This window comes from Palaemon carinicauda, chromosome 22 (assembly GCF_036898095.1).
Source record: "Palaemon carinicauda isolate YSFRI2023 chromosome 22, ASM3689809v2, whole genome shotgun sequence".
Lineage (NCBI taxonomy): Eukaryota > Metazoa > Arthropoda > Malacostraca > Decapoda > Palaemonidae > Palaemon > Palaemon carinicauda.
In genome coordinates, this window is record NC_090746.1 from 12,578,959 (window position 1) to 12,597,119 (window position 18,161).

The 18,161-nt window shown below is 34.0% G+C and overlaps 1 protein-coding gene across 1 annotated transcript in view; it reads left to right on the forward strand.

The window, feature by feature from the left end:
* The window catches only part of Gycalpha99B (guanylate cyclase 1 soluble subunit alpha 2), a 361,252-nt gene that overhangs the window by 169,638 nt on the left and 173,453 nt on the right, over positions 1 to 18,161 (forward strand). The window contains exon 4 of the mRNA XM_068345970.1: positions 13,000 to 13,067. Coding sequence (XP_068202071.1) covers positions 13,000 to 13,067 — 68 coding nt within the window. The remainder of the gene's footprint in view (positions 1 to 12,999; positions 13,068 to 18,161) is intronic.

Below are 18,161 nucleotides of genomic sequence, written 5' to 3' on the forward strand. Positions count from 1 at the left end.
AAGTCATACAATACTTAGAGCCCAGTTCATACTTCAGCTGTTGTATCGTAAATGAATCCGCATGCAGAAAACTTCCTTAACTTTAGCTGCTTCATATACCTAATAAGAATGCTTATTCGTAATGTGTTTGCTTTAGGTAAACAGGGAATTTACCCCAATCGTGTTTCATCCTGCCAAGGATTGGTCTCTGAACAATATGTATATAGATTCTCTCTGAGCTCAAGAGTATGGACTGGCTATTTTCTGTTTCATAATAGGGTTTATGTGCTTTTGTATTTGTGTATTTTTTTTTAACATTGAATGTTGTTAAGTGTCTATTTGTGTATTGTTTTTTTTTTACATTGAATGCTGTTAAGTGTGTATTTGTGTATTGTTTTATTGTACATTGAATGCTGTTAAGTGTGTAATTGTTTAATGTTTTTTTTCTTTTTTGTACATGGAATGTTTTTTTTTTTTTTTTTTTTTTTTTTTTTTTTTTTTTTTTTTTTTTGAATTCTGTTGTGTCAAAATGTGTTTCCAGCTAAGAAAGTTTTGAAGATGTTTGATAGAGGGAGATGTCTTTTAGATTTTGCTGGTAGATATTTGTTGTATATTGCCTAGAGTGCATGTGCCAAATGTAATATTAAATCATGCTGAAATTGTACTACCTCACTATTAGCGAGACATAATAACTGAATGATATAATAGAATAACAATGGTTTATATTTAACATAATTTGATGGGAACTTATTTGATATGAGGTATTTGTATTAAATAACTTGTGATGTAGATTATTTGTAACTTGAGTAGCATTTTGCAGAAAAAAACAGTAATCGATCGAAAGTATTTTTAGATAATATTAAATATTTCATGTTGCAACTGTTTTAAGCCAGTGTCCTCAGATGAAAATTGGTAATTATTTTTGCTTTGAGAGTCAAAGTGAAATTCACAGAAATAATAGTGTATATATATAAATATACATATACATATAAATATATATATATATATATATATATATATGTATATATATACATATATATATATATATATATACATATATATATATATATATATATATATATATATATATTTATATTTATATTTCTGAAAGAATCTAATAACCAGCGGCATGTGTACGAGTATTCAGAGTCAACTCTCCCTCTCTCTCTCTCTCTCTCTCTCTCTCTCTCTCTCTCTCTCTCTCTCTCTCTCTCTCTCTCTCTCTCTGTTAACTGAATTTGTTAGTCAAAACTTGAATGTCATTGGGTAGTTAACAGATGTGGCAATCATGTCAAATACTTATAAGTTTGTCAATTCGTTATCAAACGTTGATTGCGTAGTGACTGTTACTGAGTTTTTTTTTAAATGTTCAGTCGTATACGTCAATTACTAGTATTATTTGTCATTTACTTAAGATTTACTTGTGACAAGTGTCTGATTTGTCCCCTGTTAAGTCGAAAAGGTGTACTTGCTTGTACCAACATCTGGTAACGATACAAATGACTAGTTTTCCTAAATTCTAAATTCCTTGTATCTATCAAATTATGAGGTTCCTTTTCAATTCATTCAATGAATGCCAGACTGGTGTTCGAGTCCCGCTCAAACTTGTTAGGTTCCTTGGTCGCTGCAACCACACCACCCTTGTGAGCTAATGATGGGGAGTTTGGGGGAGTCTATTGGTCTATCTGCTGAGTCATCAGCAGCCACTGCCTTGCCCTCCTTGGTCCTAGCTTTGGTGGAGAGGGGGCTTGAGCGCTGATCATTTGTAATATGGTCAGTGTCTTGGGAAATGTCCTGCAAGATAGGCCAATGTCACTGTTCTTTGCCTCTGCCATTCATGAGCGGCCTTTAAACCTTCAAACTGTAGCAGTTTAATCATCATCATCAATCTTTCTTGGTTACTTCCCCATCCTTTTTACACAGTAGCTTTTTATCTTTCTTTAATCTTCTCGTCCAGTGCTCAATCTTTCTTTGGCTTCCACTCTCACTTTCATTTTAAGAATGATTTATAGTAATTTATGTCTTCAATCCTCTTTTCTGGATTCCCAGAAAATGTAAGAGTCTATTCTTTACGTCATGGAAGTTGACTTCAACACCTTCGATTTCTAATTCTATTTTAATGATATCTTTTATTACCTCCGCCAAAGAAGTTGGGAGGAGATTATGTTTTACCCCTGTGTGGTTGCTTTTGTGTGTGTTTGTTTGTTTGTTTGGGAACAGCTTTTTGGCCACAATTTTAAACTTGTTATGTAAAAAGTTGGAAAGGATTAAATTTTGGAGGTTTAAGGTCAAAGGTCAAGGTCACGGTCAAGCAAAATGTCAAATTCACATGATGAGGCGTAAGTTTGGACATCGTTGTCACAGAGAATTCAAACTTGGTTCATACTTGTGTGTATGAAAATCCATGTCAATTAATACAAGTTAAAGTCAAAGGTCAAAGGTCAGGGTCGAGAAATAAGCTGCCGCGGCGAAGGTCTGCGCTCTACCGAATGCCCCTCTTATTATGACTATTTTCCATAGCTTTCGTCTCAACATTCTTGGTCACTCTAACGGATGAATTATATATCGTTTATAAGAGTATAGAAATAAATTTCGAACTTAATATTTCCCAGTCAGAATCTATGAATATTTTAGGATCGCGCAGGAAATGAGTTGTGAAATTTATCTTTTGAGCAATTATTGCAGCAAGAATTATTACACGCATGGTCAACTGATACCACAAGCATTATACAACACGTGCATACTTAAATGAACGTTTAAAGGTTTAAAGGTCGCTCGTGAATGGCAGAGGCAAGGGACAGTGACATCTCCCTATGAAGCAAGACAATACCCTAGAGACTGACCATATATACATATGATCAGCATCCAAGCCTCCTCTCCACCCAAGCTAGGTTCAAGGAGGGCTAGGCAATGGCTGCTGATGACTCAGCAGATAGACCTATAGGCTCCCCCCCAAACCCCCCCCCCCCGACCCGAGGTTGCAGCGACCAAAGAACTATCAAGTTTGAGCGCGATTTGAAACCCAGTCTGGCATTCACCAGTCAGGAACGTTACCACATCGGCCGCCACAACCGTTTACTTTAAAATAGATTTTGTCTATTGATTGCATTTGGTTTCTCTGTTTTGCAGCTCCCCCAAATAGATTCAGTCATTTCCAGGATTCATAATGTACTGGAAAGAAACCTTCCGTGCAATTTAGTTGTTCATTTTCTGCCAATGAATTACCTCCGCCAACGAAGTTGAAAGAAGGTTATATTTTCGCCCCCGTTTGTTGGCTTGTCCGTTTGTTTGTTTGTGAACAACTCACTGCCCACAATTTTACTCATTGAGTAATGAAACTTTCATGGATTAATTGTTGTATTCAGACGCGGAAATGATTAAATTTTGAAAGCCATGTGTCAAAGTTCAAGGTCAAGGTCGAGCAAAAGGCCGACCGAATTAACTCTAACCTTAACCTCTAGTTCGCATAGGGTTGCCACACAGGCTTCAAATACGCCCACGACCTAAATTGATTCTGGAAATCAACCTGGTTTCGTGAAATAAACTGCCGTGGCGGAGGTCTGCGCTCTGAAATTGCTTTTCTAGTTGGCAGAATAATTTTGATTGTTCTTAATGTTGATAAAGAGGAAATACGGTATGGTGAAAATGGTCACATTAATCAAATACATGAATATATGTTATCCTTAAACAGAAATGGCAAAAAAATCTACTTTATTATGTACCGATTCCTAAAAACAGTTGACCTTTACTTTTTTTTTCAGGGCTGCTCATAAAAGTATTGATAAAAGCCATTAAAACAATATCCTGGGTTAATTTTTACAGCTCGTCACATTGAAAAGTTGCTCTTTCCATTTTGAGGGCAAACACCATCTGTCGATATATTTATATTTATATTTATATTTATATTTATGTCAGAATTATAAACAAAAATAGCCGAACTAAGCTGGTAACATCTACGAAATCAAAATACATTTGAAAAATTGAATAAAAAAAATGAAAAATAAAACTTTTTGCTTGTCGGACTTAAGTGCGTCATTGTATGGTACCTGATTCGTTCGTGTTGATTTTGATATCGTTTAAATTAATAAAACAAAAAAGTATCATATACTGTTTGTTATTGGTTATCTTATAAAGTCATATCAGCTTATGAAACTAGGGTTAAGCTTTTTATCATTTTCTTTAGATTCTTAAAAGTACTATAATTGTGTAATTTAGCGTTGTGGGGTGGCCTGGTGGTAGCGTCCTGGCCTGTTGATAGCCAGATTAGGGTTCGAGTCCCGCTCAGACTCGTTAGTTCCATTGGTTGCTCCAACCTCTTCATCCTTGTGAGCTAAGGATGGGGGTCTGGGGGAGTCTATACGTCTCAGTCATCAGCATCTATTGCCTGGTCCTCCTTGGTCCTAGCTTAGGTTGAGAGGAAGCTTGGGCGTCGATCATATGTATATATGGTCAGTCTCTAGGGCAATGCCACTGTCCCTTGCCTCTACAATCATTCATGAGTGGCCTTTATACCTTTAAACTTGCCTCCTTAAAGACGGTTGCACAGACATCAAATGAAATCAAAATGTCCTCAGTTTTGTCTTGAATTTTATTAGAATCTTAAGCATTGTATATAAATTGTTGGAGTCAATGAGCTTTCAAAAGTGAGTGCTAGAAAGAGGCTAAATTATTTCACTGAGCTCCTGCTGTCAAGCTGTGTGCCACAGAGAAATATCCTGAGGTGGCTTTGAAATGACTCTGTTGCCTTTTAGTCGGAAGAACAAAATTTTGGTGTAAATGCCTACTGAAAATGTATAGTAAAAATAAAAATGGTGTAAACGCTCACTGAAAATGTAAAAGAAAATCTTTTGGTGTAAATTTTTACTGAAGATGTAAAATAAAAAGTTTTGGTGTAAGCGCTCAAAAAAAAAGGGGGGGGGGGGCGGGTTTATACGCCCACTGAAAATGTAAAAGAAGAAAGAAGGTGTAAATTCTCACTGAAAATTTAAAAGAAATAAGATTTGATGTAATTGCTCGCTGGAAATGCAAAAATGAATAATCCATTTGGCTTGATGTCAAAAGAATATACGAAAAGTTCTCCAAGATTCTATTATATTACTCGAAAAGAATGTTATATAAAAATTGCATATGATGGATGCTAATTACTAATTGGTGAATTACTAAGTTACGTGCTGGCCAGCTAGCGCAAGAGAGCTGAATTTAAGTCACATTCCTCTTGTGAAAATCGGTTGGAATCTAGGGCTCGTATTTGCAAAAGATATATTCAATGTATAGGTACCTCTGCCATCTTATTTCCCTCTATAACTTTAATAGAGTAATATAATTCTGCTTTTAAAATAGCTCAAAACTATTCGATATTATTTTAACATCTATCATTATAATAGACTCAGCTTTAGAAAAAAAAGCTTTTATACTCAATAGGATCTCTTAATTATTTAGGGGTTATTTATATTAATAATAATATTTTAACAAAAGGTAAATTGCAGCAATGTCTGCTTATGAACATTTTATCCCTTTTAATTGATTATCAGTAAAGAACCTTTATGAAGAGCCGGAGAAGCAACCAGCATAATTAGATAAGAGGTGAGATTGATGCACTTTTTGAAAACCGCTTATGGTATTTTAATTATATTCTGTAATCACTCACATATTCAATGGTTAAAAGTGATAGGCTTTTTTTATATGTTCTTGCAGTCTTCGTGAATATATATATATATATATATATATATATATATATATATATATATATATGTATATATATATATATATATATATATATGTATATATATATATATATATATATATGTTTATATATATATATATATATATATATATATATATATATATATATATATATATATATGTGTATAATGTATGTATGTCTGCATAACACACACACATACATATATATATATATATATATATATATATATATATATATATATATATATATACATCATGCCTTGATTTCATTATTAGTGAAGACTGGGCAGCCTGTGTTTTATGTATCATACTCATGAAATCTCAAGCAGACTGGAATAGGATTTGGAGTGATCTTTGGGCTTGAATTAGTCACAATTATATAGTAGTGTTGATCCTGTTGTCCCCTTAAATGAGAATCTAGTCAACATAATTGATAGGTGTATCCCTTCTCGTGTGGTAAAGTACCAAGTGAAGAACAAACCCTGGTTCAGTGATGATTGTAGACGTGCTTATTTGAAGACGCAGGAGGCCTATCATCTTTTGAATGGTAATAGATCAGATATAACTTGGAATAACTAAACTCAGCAAAGAACCTTTGGTCGTCTAGTTTATGCTTTAACTGAAAAAGAATAGAATTTGACCATAAAAGAAACCCTTTCTGGTACAACTCAGGAACATATATGGTGGTCTAACCTTAAATCTGCACTCTGGTGTAGATGCAACAGTTCCTCCTTTACTTAAACCAGATGGCTCAGTATCTCACTGTCCAAAGGAAATGGCAACCCTTTTGGCTGATATGTTTGACAGTAAGCAGAGTAATGAAAAACTTAATCTTCCTCATTCCTATTTTCCTGAGGTTTAACTTCTTGATCTCGTGAAATTAAAGCTCTCTTGAAGGACTTTGATGCTTATGAAGGTGTAGACCAAAATGGTATTTTTCCTTTGTTTTTTTATAAAGACTGCAGATTTCAAAGCTTCAAAGTTATCTGTTATTTTGTGCAAGTTAGCAAGGAGAGGAGCTTTTAGCACTTGGGTAATTAGTAATGTTATTCCACTATGTAAATATGTTTGTGTTAGCTCAAGTACAACTGATTACCGCCCAATTTTCATAAGACCCATATTATCTAAAGTTTTTGAACGTCTTTTGGCAAAACGTCTTAATAGGTTTGCTAAAGGTAATTATGTGTTCCCTAGTTTGCAATTTGGTTTTCGTAAAGGCCTTGGAGCATGTAATGTGCTTCTTACAATCTCCATTGCTGTACAGAAATCCCTTGATTGTGGTCGGGAAGTTCGTATGATTGGCCTTGATTTTAGTGATGCCTTTGACCATGGTAATCTTGGGGCTCTTGTTTTCAAACTCAAACAGTTGGGAGTGGGTGGGTCATTTCTTAGCATCATTATTGAATTTTCAAGCAATAGAACGCTAAGAGTTGTTGTTGAGGGGTACCATACTGAATATAAGAATGAGATACCTGGTGTTCCTTAGGGTAATGCTTGTGTCCCATTACTGTTCATACTATATACTCATGACATGTTTTTTGGCCAAAAAAACAAGCTTGTTGCATATGCAGATGATGCTATTCTCTTTGCATCAATTCCATCTCCTGAATGTAGATCTGGGGTTGCTGAATCCCTTAATAGAGATCTAGCTTAGATTAGTGCATGGTGCAAATTATAAGGCCTAAAGGTGAATCCTAACAAAACTCAAAGTATTATTATAAGTAGGTCAAGGATAATGGCTCCTCAACATCCGGATCTCAGCATTGATAACATCTCTTTAACTTTGTGTGGCTCTTTTGAAATTTTTGGTGTGATTCTCGACACCAAATATACTTTTGAGAAACACGTGTGGCTTCTTCATGCTCACAAAAAAATTGGCTTATTGGGAAAGTCTTTTAGGATTTTCGATCAATGTGTTCTGAAGAAGGGTTTTAATTTTTTCATTCTACCTTGTTTCGAGTATTGTTCTCCAATCTGGTCTTCAGCTGCTGATTTTCATCTTAATTTGTTGGACAGGAACTTACGTTCTATTGAATTTCTTATTCCTGATCTAGATATTAATCTCTGGCGCCGTCCTTCAATTGGTTCGTTATTCATGTTGCATAAGATTTTTCATAATTCTGATCATCCTTTACATTCAGATCCTCCCGGAGAGTTCCATCCTGTTTGTAATACTAGGAATGTAGTTGATTCTAATAGTCAGGCCTTCTCCATAATGGAGCTCAATACTACACAATACTCTAGAAGTTTTATTCCAGTTTGGAATGATTTCTTAATTGGGTGGTTTAAATTGTTGACCTTCAAAAGTTCAAACTTGCAGCAAATGTTTTTATGGTTAACAGGCGGACATAAGACTTTTTATAGTTTATATATATAAAAAAAACTGATTGAATGCTTGCACAATTTTAAAAATATTTTATTTTAATTTTTCATTTTTTCACAGATCGTTTATCTAGTTCCTTATTTCCTTTCCTCACTGGGCTATTTTTCCCTGTTGGTGCCCTTGGGCTCATAGAATCCTGCTTTTCCAACTAGGGTTGTAGGTTAGCTAGTAATAATATATATATACATATATATACATATATATATATATATATATATATATATATATATATATATGTGTGTGTGTGTGTGTGTGTGTGTGTATGTGTGTGTATGTGTATATTATGACAAATACTTATGAAATCTTAGTTGAAAATCAGAGTACTACAAGTTCAAGTAGATTTGAGAACAAAACCCACAGAAGAATATTGAAAGCTGAATGGCAGGACATGATTAGAAATTTAATTACTAGAGAGATTACTCGAGTGCCATATGTGAAAGAGATCTTGGTGAGGGGTAGCTGGAGATGGTTTGGGCATGCTCTTCGCACTCCCTTAGAGAGATTAGTTCACCAAACTTTCAACTGGGCTCCACAATTCACTAAAACAGTTGGAAGACCCAGGCTTACATAGCTGAGGACTATGGAGCGTGAAGTTGGAGATGATAAATGGAGAAACATTGAATTTAAAGCTCAAGATAGAGACGACTGGCGAAATCTAATCGAGGCCCTTTGCGTCAATAGGCGTAGGAGGAGAGGATGATGATGATGATGATAATGACTAGGAGGAAATAAACATTAAAAGCTATGAAATACAACTGGAGTTGAATTGACCTAAACACTGTCAACACGGGTTTAAGAAAAAGAACAATGCTATTAAAATTATAAGTAGGTGGTGACAGTGATTATATACCATTGATTATAAATATCCATATAAGGCCAAAGAGAGAGAGAGAGAGAGAGAGAGAGAGAGAGAGAGAGAGAGAGAGAGAGAGAGAGAGAGAGAGGATCTTTATTCAAATTGGAAACTCCATATATCATATGGGTTTAGAGTTAAACATAGTTATTAATTAAAGAGCAAAATAGATGTGTAAAACTTCTAAACTGGTCTTTTCCTGCAATGTTTTAAAATAGGAAGACTGTATATTAGGTTGTAGATGAAGTAAAGTACATTGAATTATAAAGGTAAATAAGAAAACCGATCAATGAAGAAACAGAAATATGAAAGAACAAAAAGCCCAAAGAGATAGAATACTGCAAATAAGATTATCAGCATACGATGCATGAACAATTATGAAAAAAATGTTATTGGATTATAGGAAATTCGATGGTGAGGTCTGGGGGATCAGGGACACTGGATACCGAACCACTGCTAGAAAGATGGAGAGTGTATAGAAGAGCTCGCCGATGATGATGGGTAAAATAAAAGACCTATTGTAATATTGAACTAGAGGGGCGCTCAGTAAAGCGCAGACCTCCGCCACGGCAGCCTATTTCTCGACCTTTTACTTGTCATTGACCGTTGACTTTAACATGTATTAATTGGCGTAGGTTTTCATATACTCAAATATGAACCAAGTTTCAAGTCTCTGTGACAACGATATCCAAACTTAGGGCTGATTACGTGAATTGGACATTTTGCTTGACTCTGCCCTTGACCTTTGACCTTGACCTCCCAAATTTTAATCATCTCCAGCCTTTTACATAAAACTTAATCCCTGTAAGATTCATCACTCTAAGATTACAATTGTGTCCAGTAAGCTGTTCACAAACAAACACATACACAAACAAACTCAGTAAGACACAAGCAGGGGGTAAACATTACCTCCTTTGAACTTCGTTACTGTAACTACAAGAATTATAATCAAAGATAATCTTGAATTCTGCACCGTTTCTGGTCCATTGCCAGAAATAGACGATTACTTTACCAAGATAGTAGGTTGGCCAGGACACCAGTGATATGTTACTGCTAGAGAGTTATAGAGTCCTTTGACTGGCCTGACAATACTACATTGGGTCTTTTTCTCTGGTTATGGTTCATTTTCCCTAAACACACACCGAATAGTCTGGCATATTCTTTACATATTCTCATATGTCGTCATACACGTGATAACACTGACATTACAAAACAATTCTTCTTCACCCTAGGGGTTACTGCACCGTAATTGTTCAGTGGCCACTTTCCTCTTGGTAAGGGTAGAAGAGACTCTCTAGCTATGGTATGCAGCTCTTCTAGGAGGACACTCCAAAATAAAACCATTGTTCTCTAGTCTTAGATAGTGCCATATCCTCTGTACCATGGTCTTCCACTGTCTTAGGTTAGAGTTCTCTTGCTTGAGGGTACACTCGAGCACACTATTCTATCTTATTTCTCTTCCTCTTGTTTTGTTTAAGTTTTTATAGCAAGTGAACTCTAACCCAAGAGAGTGGAAGATCATGGTACAGAAGCCTGGCACTACCCAAGACTAGAGAACAATGGTTAGATTTCGGAGCGTCCTCGTAGAAGAGCTGCTTCCCATAGCTAAAGAGTCTCTTCTATCCTTACCAAGAGGAAAGTAGCCACTGAACAATTACAGTACAGTAACCCCTTGGGTGAAGAAGAATTGTTTGATAATAACAAAAATAACAGGCAATATTATTTGAAAAGACATATCGTCAAAGTTATGGAATTAAAACCAGAAAAAAGATTATTGAATGATGTAACTCCCAAATCGAGAAATAGAAAAGATGATCATTGTTCATTCATTAACCATACTTTTCAATAATAAGTAAATCTTGTCTGTTGGGTATTTGCTTACAAGACCACGCCTTGGTTGACTATGTTGACGATGCCAGTTCCAGATCGTTTAGTGGGGAAACCAGGCTAGTTTTTTTTTATAAATTCTGTAGTTTTCCATAATTTCAACTTGTTTCCCATGTGACGAATTGTTTTAAATTATGAAAAAGTAATAGAGGAAAACAATAGTTTTGCATAATTTGACAGTATAAGGAGAGCGTGGTCTTGTAAACAAATACCGTCTGTTGAATTGTCAAAGTTGATAGATTCTCAAATCTAATGTAGTTTTTGTAAATATGTTTCAGTTCTAATTGCTCAAAGTTTTAACATACTGTTTATATTGGTAGTGAATGCAATTGATTTAGGTATAACAATGGTTTTCTTTCATAATTTTTTTTATAGAGATTGATTTGATGTTTGAAGAATCTCTCTTTATTTAACAGGAATATCTCAGTCTATTGTCAGCATGAAACTGTTCCTTAAAACATATGGTTCAGACTGAGACGATATAAATTTTCATTTACTTCATGACTTTGTCAACAAGGGTTTTGATAACAATAATGATATTAGTAATATCTAATTTATTTATCAATTTGATAGTTCTAAAACGAAAGATCTAACTGTACTTCATTATTTTGGGTAGATCTTAGGAACATGAGCGCTGGAGACAGTAAGGCCGGGAGCACACTAGCGACTCTGTGGCGCCACAAAGCCACAGCATCGTGTGGCGAGGATGTGGTGTCCCATAGGTTTCCATTGTTTTCAAGTTTTGCCGCGCAAACTAGCGACTGTGGCAAGCGACTGTGGCTCTCTTTCGCTCATCCCCGCCACAGGCGTGGCGTGGATTTGATAACAATGGAAACCTATGGGAGATCACATCCCCGCCACACGATGCTGTGGCTTTGTGGCGCCACAGAGTCGCTAGTGTGCTCCCGGCCTAATACACTTATATTTTGTTATCCTATCAATGAGATTAAATTACTACAAGATCCAAGAACTTTTCCAGTTGTAGGGCGAACTACGTAGAAACAATCATTTGTGTTTATTTTCTCCGCCCCAAAGACATCTTAGTTTCTTTTATATTCCCTCAACCAAAAGTGGATATATGTTTCATCAGTTTTCAAGGATGTAATAGATATGGACTCTTTTATCCCTAGGATGTTCTCACATACAATACTTTTGCCTTATACCTTTTTTTCTTTATGAAACGGTGCAATATTTTACCCTTTGTGGCAGTTGCCACATTTTATTTAAAAAAATGAAAATCTCCCCTCTAAGGGTGAGCTGTTTATTCAGTAACTTTAATAAGTTCCCATGCACATTCTATTTAGACACGAAAAAGTCTTTAATAATTTTTAAAAAGGAATAGATATAGCAACAGTCTGATAAAATTTTATTGAAATTATTATGATAAGATTCTATTGAAATTATTAACAATAATATTTCAAATCCTCCAGATTTGTATCACATGAATGAATAACTTACTAATATGAAATGTATGAGACCGATGAATAATGATTGAGGTAAATCACTTTAAAGAACGATTTTTCTTCCCCCAAACAAGAACAAATAAGTCAATATTGCAGACGTTATCACTGGATGCCACGTAACCTAATATGGGTTAAACTCGATAAAAGAATTTATTGATCTCGAGAGGGTTGTACTTGTTGCGAGGGGTCACTACAAGAATCAGTGAGACTCCAGGATTTTCATGCTGCTGCTACTACTACTACTGCTCTCTCTCTCTCTCTCTCTCTCTCTCTCTCTCTCTCTCTCTCTCTCTCTCTCTCTCTATATATATATATATATATATATATATATATCATATATATATATATATATATATATATATATATATATAGCTCTCTCTCTCTCTCTCTCTCTCTCTCTCTCTCTCTCTCTCTCTCTCTCTCTCTCTCTCTCTCTCTCTCTCTCTCTCTCTCTCTCTCTCTCTCTCTCTCTCTCTCTCTCTCTCTCTCTCTCTCTCTCTCTCTCTCTCTCAGTGGCATCACCGATGGAACAGATAATTTCCAATATACTTTCATTATGCAATTTTGTTATTCAAATTAGAGGCAATATTGCATCAGCTCCCATAATCAGCAATAGTTACTAGGACTCTGAAAAAAAAGTAATTTATTAACCCAGCTGTCACTTTCATCGTTCTGTGCTATTATATATTTTGCTCAATTTGTTTCTAAGAAAAATTTATTCCACTCCACAGGCTGACTGTTTACTTCTGGCCCTGGACACATTACTTCTAACAGGAGACGTAGAATGGAAGTCACTAAGGTAAGGGAATTCACAAATTGTTTTTGATATTGTAGGTTACTTTTGTTTATTTTTCTATCTGTTCATTCAGGTATCTGTACATGTATTAATTGGTTTATCTATTTAATTATTTATTTATATAGATATTAAAATATTGTCAATATGTAAACATTTTTACAATATTTATTATACATCACCGAACGGAAATATATGCATACTAACATGTACCTATGAATGTTTAAATTGAATAGCTAAGACTAGGTATTAGGTTGGCAATGGCACTAGCCACCCGTTGTGATACTACCGCTAGAGAGTTATAGGATCCTTTGACTGGCTGGACAGTACTACATTGGATCTCTCTCTCTCTCTCTCTCTCTCTCTCTCTCTCTCTCTCTCTCTCGTTCCGACTCTTTTTTTATCTTTGCCTACACATACACCAAATAGTATGGCCTATTCTTTTCACATTCTCCTCTGTCTTCATACACATAACAACACTGAGATTACCAAACAATTCTTCTTTGCTCAAGGGGCTAAGGTACTTTCCTCTTGGTAAAGGTAGAAGAGACTCTTTAGCCATGGTAAGCAGCTCATCTAGGAGAAGGACACTCCAAAATCAAACCATTGTGCTCTAGTCTTGGGTAGTGCCATGGCCTCTGTGCCATGGTCTTCCACTGTCTTGGGTTAGAGTTGTCTTGCTTGAGGGTACACTCGGGCATGCTATTCTATCTTGTTTCTCTTCCTCTTGTTTTTTTTTTTTTTTTTTTTTTTTTTTTGAAGTTTTTATAGTTTATTTGTGAAGTATCTAATGTAATGTTGTTGCTGTACTTAAAATATTATATCTTGATTGTTTATTACTTCTGTTGTAGTTTTCTAGTTTCCTTACCTTACTAGTCTATTTTTCTCTGTTGGATCCCTTGGGCTTATAGCATCCTGCTTTTCCAGCTAGGGTTGTAGCTTAACGTGTAATAATAATAATAATGATAATAATAATGATAATAATAATAGTAATAATAATAATAATAATAATGCTGCAGTGCACATTATACATTTACCAGTATAACAATTTGGATGATTAATTTACAGCCTTCCCTCAAAATCAACTAAAATACATAGGAATATTGTTTTATAGTTTTTAGTCATATTTCTGTCCTCTAACATAACTTCAGCAAGGCAATGAAAATCTTTAGGAGCCAAAATAACCTCATTATTTGAGATATGAAACATCTTTATTGACGTTGTTACTGTTTTTAGAATATTTCATGTTAATTGTTCATTATTTCTCAGGTTGTTTATTTATTTCCTTATTTCCTTTCCTCACTGGGCTTTTTTTCCTTGTTGGAGCCTTTGGGCTTATAGCATTTTGCTTTTCTAACTAGGGTTGTAGCTTAGCTAGTAATAATAATAATAATAATAATAATAATAATAATAATAATAATAATTGCCAAATGAACTTTATGATTCGTGAAAGACTTTACAGGAAACAGCAATCTTTGATGTAGAACTTGGTTCATCTGAAAAAGAACTGGAGAGTTTAATAATCATCAGTGCCAGTATAATTGCAATATTGAACGCTGATGAGGCCCTAGTTGAACTCTGACGAATAGAACGATATAAGAGTTGCAGTAATTATGTATAATAAGAAAATAGATTTAATGCTGAGTTACGTACAAACGAGATAGCTTTATTTTTTACAAGGGTTGTCAGTTTTCTTTAAGCACCTTTCTTCTTTCACGAAAAGCTCTAAACTAATTATAGTTATTCCAAGTAATATCTGATCTGTTACCCTCCCAAAGATGGTAGACCTCCTGCTTTTTCAAATAAGCACGTCTACAATCATCATTGAACCAGGGTTTGTCCTTCACTTGGTACCTTAACACACGAGAAGGGATACGCCTGTCAATTATGTTGACTAGATTCTCATTCAAAGGGACAACAGGATCAACACTACTATACAATTGTGACCAATTCAAGCCCAAAAGATCATGCAAAGTCCCATTCCAGTCTGCTTGAGATTTCATGTAAATCTTACAAAAACATGATACATCAGGGACAGGCTGCTCAGTCTTCACTACTAATGAAATCAAGGCATGATCAGATGTCCCAACTGAAACCAACCTTACTTGTTATAACGCGAAGGGAGTCAGTGTATACGAGGTCCAAGCAATAACCAGACCTGTGAGTAGCTTCACTTATGATTTGCTCACAGCCTGATTCAGAGGCAAAGTCTAAAGCTCTTAAGCCATGGCAATCGTTAGGAGAAACAGAACTTGACCACTCCCTATGGTGAGCATTAAAATCACCAACAAAAACAAAAGAGGCCTTTATATCATCTCCTTGTGTCTTAGCCATAATGGTAAGAAAATAATCGAAGATAGAATTATTCATGTCTGGATTCCGGCAGATCGAACACAAATAGAAGTTGTTATGCCTGCCACAAACTTTTATAATAATAATAATAATAATAATAATAATAATAATAATAATAATAATAATAATATTAATAATGATAATAGTAATAAAAATAATAATTTTATTGATATTAATAATAAATAGTTATTAAAATTATTTAAATTATTATTTCAATTATTATTATTAGAATTATTGCAATTTTGATAATAATAGATAGTAATTTTAATAATTTTAACAATGATAATAAAAACAATTTTAGTGATTTTGACTATAATAATATTAATTTTAAAATTTTTTAATAATAATAATAATAATGATAATAATAATAATTTTAAAAATGTTAATAGTAATAATAATAATTATAATATTTTGAATAGTAATGATTTTAATATGTGATTCCAAAGAGGATTTTTCCTGGGTCAGTATCTTCTCAGCCTTGCTTCAATGAACCTTATTTTATAATGAAATTGGATATTGCTACATTGGTGTCCAATGGAAGTAATCCGGTGGAAATTGTGATGTAAACTGTTTCCTCCCAACGATACAGATTCTTAAAGGAAAGAGACAGGAGTAAAACTTATTTCCAATACCAAGTTTTTAAAATCAGTGGTTTACAGAATATTAATAATAATAATAATAATAATAATAATAATAATAATAATAATAATAATAACAATAATGATAATAGTGATATTAATGATAATAATTTTAATAATTTTGATGAAAATAATTATTATAATAATAATTTTGATAATTTCAATAAAAATAATAATAATAATAATAATAATAATAATAATAATAATAATAATAACTAGCGGAACCCGTGTAAATTACACGAAATGATATTTTCAATACTAATTATCTTGTTCCTAACCTATGCATGTTTGAATAAAATATGACAAGATTTGACTTGTATATTTATTTTAGAAAATGAGCAATACATGAAACAATTTACAAAACTTCTTTATATACAATATTTCTAGTGAAGGTAGTTCCTCTTCTCTGGCCATAAGTAGCATTATTCTGAGGACAAATTTTCACTCTTAACACTGTTCATAGACTTTGCTCTTGAGAATGCTACATAAAGTTGTCCATGAGTAAAGGAAGGTTGTGGTAGGTAGATCCCAACCTTACCGAAAGTCTGTCCTTAACTTTATTAATGGTTATTGAATATGATAGGCGGACGGGAAATTGAGTAATGTCTAGGAAGATTTGAAGCAAAGGGTGATCAGAATTATGAAAAATCTTTTACAATAAGAAAGGATTATCATTGAACGAAAAGGCCCGAGATTAATTTTATAATCTAGGTTATGGAAATTGATAGAACTCGATTTTTTGTCTAATATTTAAAAGAAGAGTCACCTGCTAAAGACAAAGTTGGGAAAACTATATGAGATGTGGTTTGGTTAAGTAATCAAAGTCTAAGGTGAATTTGTAAGAGTATACCATGAAATTATTTCCGTTTTCTTTAAAGCGTGACACAAAATAAATAACACACACGCTATCGTATTAATATATAGATAATAATAATGATAATAATAATCATAAGAAGAGAGATTCAGGCAGATAACACTATATTTCGAAAACAAGAGAAAATTATGATTTCTAGAGGTTAATGGTTTTAGATGTTTACCGAATATCCTAAAACTCTAAGCAAACTTTATTAATTAAAGGTTAAACGTGTCTGGTTTCAGTTCCAATTTCATCAGAATAGATACTCACCAGAATGTCAACTGGGTAAGCCTAACTGTGGTGCTCCCACTGTGGTGCTCAAGCACAGCAGTGGCTTCCCCAGTAAACAGCTTGCTATGTCTATAAAGTAAATTAAACATATTTCTTATTCAGTTGGGTAACCCCCATACTTGTTTGCATAACTAACAATAAGCATAACTCATCTCCGTTGATGATTGATATAGATTGCTCAAGGAAAACAGATAATTGATCTTCCTCCTGCGATCGTTGCCTCGCTGTGACATTCTTGATCAAATATGTGAATGATTAATGCATAGGGAACCTTATGAGAATAATCTGCAGGTTAAAGTTGTTCGGCCTTGGTAAGGGGTTCGGGAAGTGAAGAAAAAGAGGTCTATGTCACGAGATTATGAATATTAAGCTACATGAGTTTTAAGGTACAAACCCATCGAAGAAGATTGGTTCTGACTTTTTATTTAAGAGGTGTGATTAATATTCTGCTCCAGTCTATTGTGATGGAGATATGTGAAGATTTTTTTTTTTAAATAAGAATAAGAAAAGTTCTGAAAGAATGTCCACAAGTAGGGTACTCTTATCCAACGCCAAGGGAAAGTCAGAAAAATAAGATGTTGCAGAAGTGATATATGATATGAGAAGTAAATTGAAATACTGCTTGTCTATATATCTTGATAAGCCAACTAAAGTTACGGAAAAAAGGGCCTGCACTCAATAATATAAAAGAAAACGAAACCATTACAATTTTGGCAAAATTCTACTCCATATTCATATTATAAGACAAGCTTGAAAGCTTGGAAACCTTCTCAGACTTTCTTATACCAAAGCTTTAGGATGAGTAGCTCTCTGCTTAGGGGCATAATTTTTCCGAAAGAAATAAAAGATTGAACTGTCTTCTTTAAATATCTACAGGTATTAGATACTGTACTGTATATTAATTTCAATGATCGTGTGATTGTTACATGGTAACCATAATAATGACGATCTAAACCGATGAAC